General features: G+C 42.7%; 1 protein-coding gene across 1 annotated transcript in view; it reads left to right on the forward strand.

The window, feature by feature from the left end:
- Positions 1-9106, forward strand: part of LOC142382703 (GTPase IMAP family member 5-like) — an 18821-nt gene extending 9715 nt beyond the window's left edge. Inside the window, exons 3-5 of the mRNA XM_075468824.1 lie at positions 4817-4867; positions 8085-8732; positions 9093-9106. Coding sequence (XP_075324939.1) covers positions 4817-4867; positions 8085-8732; positions 9093-9106 — 713 coding nt within the window. The remainder of the gene's footprint in view (positions 1-4816; positions 4868-8084; positions 8733-9092) is intronic.
- The last annotated feature ends 266 nt before the right edge of the window (positions 9107-9372 follow it).

Consider the following 9372-nt stretch of genomic DNA (forward strand, 5'->3'; position numbering starts at 1 on the left):
TCGGGAAAATCTCAAGAAGAATGATATGGTTATTGTCAATAACTAAGAGGTCATTGTGACTGAAAAAGGCTGGGTTAACTTCTTTTTCAGGCAGTAATGATCATACACTCACACACAAAAAAACATACAGAAAAAAAGATATAACAATTTTAACTGATGGACTTTCTTTCTTTACACAGCTCAACAAAGTTTATTCACAAAAATTTGGGGATGCCTTTAATCGCACCATCATCAAAGGCTTCAGGTATGCGATCTCTCTTCTTTTATAACTCTTTTGAATACGTTTTTTATCTTAGGTTGGAAACAGATGTAAAATGTACTTTAGTTTTGCTTTTCTAATGAACAAAAAAAGATATTGTAGAAATGAGAAAAAACAATATGATTACATACTTCCATTTGATTTGTTGTTTCAGATCTATGTCACTGTTACCTGTCATAAAATGGCAGTTACAAAACATAACAGAGCTCAAATAACCAATATGGTCAGATTGCCGATAGCATTGTTATTTGAATCTGTAACAAATGTTTTTCACAGGAGTGGGACTGTTGTGGCAGAAGTTGAGCTGGTATTCAAAGAAAGACAGTCACTTCCAAATGCCACTGCAGCTGCTGATACTTTAGTGGAAGCTGTTACTGATACTTTAGTAGAAGCTGTTACTGATACTTTAGTGGAAGCTGTTACTTCTGGTAACTTCTCTCTGCCTGTCGATGCATCATCTATTGTAGCCAGAGGTAAGGCAGTTGTTGTTTTTTTTCCTTAAATGCAAAAGACTAATTTCTTCGATTAGAATATAGCACCAATTGTGTAATTGGAAATATGTAATTTTCAGTTGTAGAGACACCAACTGCAGCTCCAGTCACCACTGCACCTTCAACAGGTAAAAAAACAATTTATAACTTTGATATATTTCTTGGGAGTCACCATCCTTCAGAGAAAGCATTCTTGACTTTGAGAAGCACCTGATATTTTTTGCCAGAAACAGTTCTTAATACAATCACCAGTAGACAATTGACACCAGTCATCCTGGCAGCAGTTTCATTTCCCGTCACCTCTCAGAAAATTGAACTGGAACAACTGGGAAAACTTCCCTGAACAGACAGAATAACAGTGTTGTGTAGATGGTCGACACAAAGCACATTTTATTCAAATATTTTCAGTTCTCTGAACAGTGATCAAGCTGCAACTTGATTAGAGTTGACAGATTCTCTTCAGTCCACCTTAAAGAAAGGGAGAGTTTAATTCCAGCTTGTTTATGGTGTGTTGTTTTTAACATGAAATATTCACTTTGTTTCTTCTTCTTTTCTCTCCATTTATGTGTGTCAGACCATGATGAACAAATATGTCATTCAGCTTCTGGTGAGTAACTGTTTTGTTCTCCAGGTGTAACCAGCCCCTTAACTGATATAAAATGGAATATGTTTCAGTCTTCACCATCTTGAATAGGAGACATGATTTGGGTTATTGATCTATGGAGGAATGTTTGATTGATAACAGAGTAGTTTTTATGGAACTTGATATCCATAAGTGCTAATCATGTTCCACAGCAGCTGGTCCCAAAAACAGATGTTGCCTCCTTGTAATCCTCTATTGTAAAATATTTGCTGCATACAGAAGTTAAAGTGAACTGACTCAGATCTTCTTTTTACTTGGTGTGAGAGACAAAGTCCTGCTTTTTTCTGAATCCTTTAAAGTTCAGTAGTCAGTTATCAGGTTTGAAGTCCATCATGCTTTCCAGTTTAATTCAGTCCACCTTGAAGCATCTGTGACTGGTTGTTAGTCTAACGTAAAGGGGACATGAAAAAAAATCCCCTTTTTCTGTGCTTGAGAGCACATGTTTGGGAGTCTGAAGTCACTACAAGTCAAGAAGTAAGAAAACACAACCATGTCACTTTGTTTTGGGCCCATAGATGTGAAAATGTGTCATTCAGTGTGTGGTTGAGATTTGAGGGTAAAGTTAGGTCACTTTCCAAGAGGTGACTGTTCTTCTGGTCGGGTGCAGTGTGAGCTGGATAGCAGTCGAAGGCAGAGACCTTGGCGGTCTGATCCTCGGCTACTGAAGCCGGCTCTTGGGACGTGGAACGTCACCTCTCTGCTGGGGAAGGAGACTGAGCTGGTGCGCGAGGTTGAGCGGTTCCAGCTAGATATAGTCGGACTCACCTTGACGCACGGCTTGGGGTCTGGAACCAGTCTGTTGGACTTCTGTGCTCGTCACGGACTGTCCATAACGAACACCATGTTCAGGCATAAGGGTGTCCATATGTGCACTTGGCACCAGGACACCCTAGGCTGAAGCTCGATGATCGACTTTGTGGTTGTATCGTTGGACTTGCGGCCGTATGTCCTGTACACTCGGGTGAAGAGAGGGGCGGAGCTGTCAACTGATCACCACCTGGTGGTGAGTTGGGTCCACTGGTGGGGGAGGAAGCCGGTCAGACCTGGCAGGCCCAAACGTATTGTGAGGGTCTGCTGGGAACGTCTGGCGGAATCCCCTGTCAGAAGGAGCTTCAACTCCCACCTCCGGCAGAGCTTCAACCATGTCCCTGGGGAGGTGGGGGACATTGAGCCCGAATGGGCCATGTTCCGTGCCTCCATTGTTGAGGCGGCTGACCGGAGCTGTGGCCGTAAGGTGGTCGGTGCCTGTCGTGGCGGCAACCCCCAAACCCGCTGGTGGACACCAGTGGTGAGGGAAGCCGTCAAGCTGAAGAAGGAGTTCTATCGGGCCTTTTTGGCCAGTGGGACTCTGGAGCAGCTGATGGGTACCGACAGGCCAAGCGGAACGCGGCCTCGGCGGTTGCTGAGGCAAAAACTCGGGCTTAGTAGGAGTTCGAGGAGGCCATGGAGAATGATTCTGTGTCCAATCAAATGCTTTTTCCAAACTTTAGTTTCAGCTGATTTCTGTGTGGAGTTTGCATGTTCTCCCCATGTATGTGTGGGTTCTTTCTGGGTACTCCGAGTGTGGATGGTTGTTTGTCGCTTTTCCAACAATCAGCAGCCTCCTCTAAGCAGCGGCTTAAATTCCAACACCTGGATACGTTTATTTGTGAACCATTCCATTGTAGATTTGGCTTTATGTTTTGGATCATTGTCTTGTTGGAAGATAAATCTCCAGTTCTCTTGCAGACTCCAACAGGTTTTCTTCCTGAATGGTCCTGTATTTGGCCCCATCCATCTTCCCATAAATTTTGACCATCTTCCCTGTCCCTGCTGACGAAAAGCAGGCCCAAACCATGATGCTGCCACCACCATGTGGTGGGGATGGTGTGTTCGGGGTGATGAGCTGTGTTGCTTTTACGCCAAACATATCGTTTTGCATTGTGGCCAAACAGTTCCATTTTGGTTTCATCTGGCCAGAGCACCTTCTTCCACATGTTTGGTGTGTCTCCCAGGTGGCTTGTGGCAAACTTTAAACCAGACTTTTTATGGATATCTTTGAGAAATGGCTTTCTTCTTGCCACTCTTCCATAAAGGCCAGATTTGTGCAGTGTACGACTGATTGTTGTCCTATGGACAGACTCTCCCACCTCAGCTGTAGATCTCTGCAGTTCATCCAGAGTGATCATGGGCCTCTTGGCTGCATCTCTGATCAGTCTTCTCCTTGTTCCAGATGAAAGTTTAGAGGGACGGCCGGGTCTTGGTAGATTTGCAGTGGTATGATACTCCTTCTATTTCACTATGATTGCTTGCACTGTGCTCCTTGGGATGTTTAAAGCTTGGGTAATCTTTTTGTATCCAAATACGGCTTTAAACTTCTCCACAACAGTATCTTGGACCTTCCTGGTGTGTTCTTTGGTCTTCATGATGCTCTCTGTGCTTTGAACAGAACCCTGAGACTATCACAGAGCAGGTGCATTCATACGGAGACTTGATTACACACAGGTGGATTCTAGTTATCATCATCAGTCATTTGGGACAGCATTGGATCATTCAGAGATCCTCACTGAACTTCTGGAGTGAGTTTGCTGCACTGAAAGTAAAGGGGCCGAATAATATTGCACGCCCCACTTTTCAGTTTTTTATTTGTTAAAAAAGATTGACATATCCAATAAATTTCATTCCACTTCACGATTGTGTCCCACTTGTTGTTGATTCTTCGCAAATAATTAAAATTTTATATCTTTATGTTTGAAGCCTGAAATGTGGCAAAAGGTTGAAAAGTTTAAGGGGGCCGAATACTTTCGCAAGGCACTGTATATAAAAATTGAACAATACAGGGGAGAGGATGCCTCCTTGTCTGACTCCATTACTGACCCGGAAGAGGCATCAGAAGAAAACCTTCCTGTGTCCTCATCACACATTTCAGCAACACAGGGGTGGAAATTACAGAGCTGAAACAACTCCTGGAGAAAGTTAAAGCAGAACTTTGAGGTTCAGGGTGGATCTATGGTGCTGTTTGAGCCAGTGTGACAGAAAACATTTCATTGGTACAGGAACGAAGGAATCTGTCTAAATATTGGAAGATTTGTCAGTAACAAAGCTGAAGATGAAAATAGGATGGTTTCTACAACAGAATAATGATGAGATATCATCAAACATGCTCTGTTCTTCAAAGGTACAGACCTCAGAGGAACCGAGCATGTAAAGTGACCCCCAAACAACAAGTGGAGGACCAGCTGCTGTACAGATGTTAAAATGCTGTGAAACCTGTCAGAGCCAGGTGTTATTCAGTGCTGACCACGAAGCTGCCCGAACATTTGCTTTTTAAATGAAGACTCAGTAAAGATGGAAATAACGTGTTTATTTTGTAAAAACATACAATAAAAACTGACAAGACAACTTATTGACCCTCTGAATGAATTTTCATCTTTTTCTTTACAGATGTGGAGCCTCTGAAACGCAGCAGCAGCTTTGAATTCATACCACCTGACAGTGAGTTTAACTGAACTCTCCTTAAGAAATCCCACTGAAAGTGCTGCTGTTGGATCCAGATCTGTCTGACCAAACACTGCTTGTGGTGTTACTCTGCCCACTCATGAAACGATCACTCAGCTCTACATTTTGAAGAATTTCTTCTGTTTTACTGAAAGACTGAAGCTAAAGTACCGAGTTACATCTTACAGTCCAGGTGGTGGATGCAGAAGTTAGATGGAAAATAAAAATGCATGAAAAGCCAAAATAAAGGTTACAGATGATGTAATCTGTGCATAAACATCACTGATTGATTCTATCTGAGGTCTTGTTTCATATCTGACTGGTGTTTTTCCAGCTAAATGTGTGGTGGAAAAAATAATGATTGTCAAAGCACTGTTAAGGTGAAAAGCACTCAGACAGGTTTATTGAATATTTTTTTGTACAAGAGAGAGCAAGACTTCAACACAGAGCATCTGTGTCCGAGTGTAGCTCTGACTTCCAGTTTCAGTGCTTGTCTTATTATACCCGAACACAGGAGAAGGAAAAAATGTCCATGTATCAGAGTATGCAAGCTAACTTCTAATCTCTTGATGAGCCGGACGGCGTTGTGGCGTGCGCTAAACAGAATGAAAAAGGAAATACAGAAATGTTTGATTGGAAACATCTTATGCCTGGGAGAAGAAGAACAAAGTAAATATTTTACTGGAACATCTTGTGCATCTAGTGTCTGGGATAAATAGACCAAGTCTTACAAGTGATTTAAACATGATGAGACACAAGCATAAGGCTAAATAAAATTTTCCAGTTCAAGGCATGGTTGGTAATCCTGGTGAGCTAGCAAGAGAGCTAAAGGCTCTAGCATGGTTGCCACGTCTGCTAGCACGAGCGGTGTTGATGACGTCACGATTTCGTGCCGGCTATATACGGTGGCACAAGTCGATGCGCCAGTAGTTGCAATTTTCTCCGTCACAGAGGTGTTGCTGCTACATGAAGGTTACCTCTACTCTACAACCAGGAAAGTGTTGAAGAAAACAATGAAGAGCAGGAACACTGTCATCAATGATGCTGCTGCAGTATCTGGATCATTTTAATTTTTTAATTCAGTTAAAAGAGGTGAAGGTCTGAAGCCCCCGGCATCACCACTTGGAGTATCTGCCCTCTTCTTTGCCTTCACGTATCTGTCCCATAGCTCTGGTCTTGCTTCTGGCTTCATCCAGAGCAGCCGTTTCTGCCTCCGGCTTTCTTTTTCTTCCCCTTTAAAGTAATGGTAGTTTTGGCTGCATTTTCTCTGCCATCGCACTCACATTAAGTTATTTTTGGCACCGGTGAAAAAAGCGCGGAGGAGGGAGCCGACAGAGGGGGCCGCAGGCAGAACGGGCAGAACTAGACATGAAGGCATCTGATTGGTTCTTTGTCCTCGGCCTGAGGAGTTTGGATTGGTCAGCTTTTTGTCAGCCCTGCAGCTGCCACAGAGCTCTGATTATTTTTGGCCCTTTTTCTAAATACATCATGTATAGATTACTCTCAGGACCGATATGGTTTTTTCAGGGCCGATACCGATAATTATGGCAATGGGAGGCCGATAACCGATATGTGCAACCGATAAATAGAAACATTCACGATAAATTAAAAATAGCACACACTGACACAAACTTTCATATCCATTAAGTCTTTTTAATTGTAAAAATGAAAAGTGCAGGGAGCTGCCAGCAGCATTTGTAAAATAAAGCTAAACTTTAATTGTCACGTTCAGAGAATGGTAGTTGGAGACGGGGTGTTGAAAAATGAAAGACGGGTGATCTGTGCCTGCTCCTTTAAAAGTCAGCATTCTGAATGCTAAGAATCACCAGCGTGAGTGAATAATAAGTACTCGTGCAGGGTATTACAGCGAGGAGAAACAAAAGCATTTAGGTCTGAGTTTAATATAATGTTTTCACGTCACAAATAAAGGTGATTTACAAAGAAGTATTTGGATCATTGTACCTAGCGCACATCTAATGTCTGGACAAACTCCCTACAGATCAGCCAACTGCCAGCACTTTGATATCACACCGGGCGTGTTTAAATGGTCAAAGGGCTTAGCAACGCATAATAAAGTAACTAATAGGCTAAACGTGCAATGTGCCTTTAGGGCCTGAGTCGCGTCACGTAAGGCTTCATGAAGTTGTTCACCTAACACCATGGTTGTTAGCGCAAGCCTGCTAGCTACTTGGTGGTGGTGTGACAGCCTGTCTGGCTACCCGTAACAAGATGTTACTCCAGATGTTTGAAACGCAGCGACTGGCCAAAACTTAATTCTATTAAAGTTAATTAAGAGGGACATTACGACCAATCACCGTTGGTTCTAACGTGCTGGGTAACCAGTTGTTATGGAACAAGATAGACTCTCACACCGGCAGGCTACCAAGTAGCTAGCAGGCTTGCACTAACAAATGGTTAGTCTCAGGAACAAACACAAACACGTTTTATTTGGTCTTCATTGACCATGGCTTTCAGTCCACCTTTCGTGTAGAACTACAGACACGTTCACGTTTCCATGTGGGGGTTTAAAAATGACTGTAACCTATGCTGAGACTGCTTTATGGACAACCGTTTCAGTGAGGAGTATTCGCTGTCATTCTGGTTATCCTTACGTGAGCTAAAGGTTTGCGTCGTTACACAGATCAAATGGACCATTTTCACTAGTTGTATACACTAATAAAGACGTTGTGGTGCCGTGCTTTTGCAACGTTGTTGTGTTTGTGACTTATTGCAGGGGATAAGGCTTCGTATATGCTTACCTTGAGGGAGTTTGTTCTCTCTGCTTCAAGTTGTACTGCCACCACCGTGGCCCCGCTTGCACCGCAGCCGCCTTGAAACCGTTCACAGCCTTGCGTGTTGATTGGTTGTATTCTGTGTGCCAAACAAATCAGATGCTGTGACGGGCGGGGCAATGCTCATGAACTCAAAGTGGCGAGAGCAGAAGACGCGCTCAGAATGAAACCGCTGCAAAATTGGTTGTGAAAATTATATAAACTTATCGGTGGAAATTTATGGAAAGTATGGCCGATGCCGATATCCCCAAAGTGCTAAATATCGGCCCGATATATCGGTGGGGCCGATAATCGGTCGGGCCTTACTCTCAGGATAGACAGACCATTTCACCCAGTATTACAGAATGTGTTTCTGAACAGGATTACCAACCGTGCCTTTAAGAGCTCTCAGTTAACTTGTATTTCTGTTTATTTCATTTCAGTGTCTGAGCTGAGGGTTGTTCTGCTGGGAGGCAGCTGGTCTGAGAGGAGCTCAGTGGGGAACTTCATACTGGGAGTGGATGTTTTTAACAAAGCACCTCACACCTGTGTGAGAATCAGTGGACCTTTGGAACCACAGAAAGAAATATCAGTCATCAACACTCCAGATCTGCAGATTCTCACTGCATACAAACTGACAGAGTTCATAAAAGACTGTGTGAGCTACTCTGCTCCTGGACCTCATGTGTTCCTGTTGCTTCTGCAGCCTGAAAACTTCACTGAGGAACACAAAGAGAGGCTCTGTACTGTTCTTAAAGGTTTCAGTGATCAATCATTTGATCATTCACTGATTCTGATGTCGACACCCAGACAGCAGAGTTTAGATTTGATGGAAAATGACATGTTAGAGCCTCCATTAAAGGACCTGATCAGAAAATGTAGATACAGATATGTGATGAGGAAGAACCTTGAACGTCCAGAGCTGCTAACACGCTTTGGTCAGATTGTAAAAGAGAACAATGGAGAACATGTGAGCTATGAAGCATTTGAAGACACAACTGAGAACATCCCAACCACTGCAGCAGGTGATGATCAAAGCCCAAAACAAGAGAAAACACCAGGACCTCTCATGGCTGCTGATAGAGATGCTGGTAAGTACAGAAGCTACTTTGTTCACATGAACCTTTCCTTTCTTTGTTCAAACACTAAGTTACACATTAATTATTGAAGTTTCACATGCATTTATTGAACTGAAACACAGAGCATACAGAGCACCACAAGGTGGCAGAATATATCCCATCTTGACCTGCATTGTCAAATTACTGTATTACCACACTCCCACTTAATTTTACAATAAGCTTAAGTCTTACTTTCTTTTATCAACATAAATCACTTAGGAGATGTATTACACTTAGACTCCTCTCTTTGACTATAAGTCCCCTTTTTAACAAAAACTTTGAAAACTAGCAAAACCTTTTTAATTCCCCTTTTCCTTTCTATCTTGCTTACAGTTGTCTTAACTTAGGCTTTATCAATACTAAACATTGGCCTACAACTTATACTTATCAGAGTTACAGAGCACAAAGTCCAATCTCTCTCCTAAGATACTCAAACTTCTGCTTTGCTAATGGCTTGGTTAAGATATCTGCCTTCATATCATCCGTAGGACAGTTTTGCAGTTGAATTTGTCCATTCTGCACACATTCACGAATGCAGGGATAACGAATGTCTATGTGCTTTGTTCTTGAATGATCAACTGGATTCTTTGCTATGGCATAGCTCCTTGGTAGT

Source organism: Odontesthes bonariensis, chromosome 6 (genome assembly GCF_027942865.1).
Source record: "Odontesthes bonariensis isolate fOdoBon6 chromosome 6, fOdoBon6.hap1, whole genome shotgun sequence".
Taxonomy (NCBI): domain Eukaryota; kingdom Metazoa; phylum Chordata; class Actinopteri; order Atheriniformes; family Atherinopsidae; genus Odontesthes; species Odontesthes bonariensis.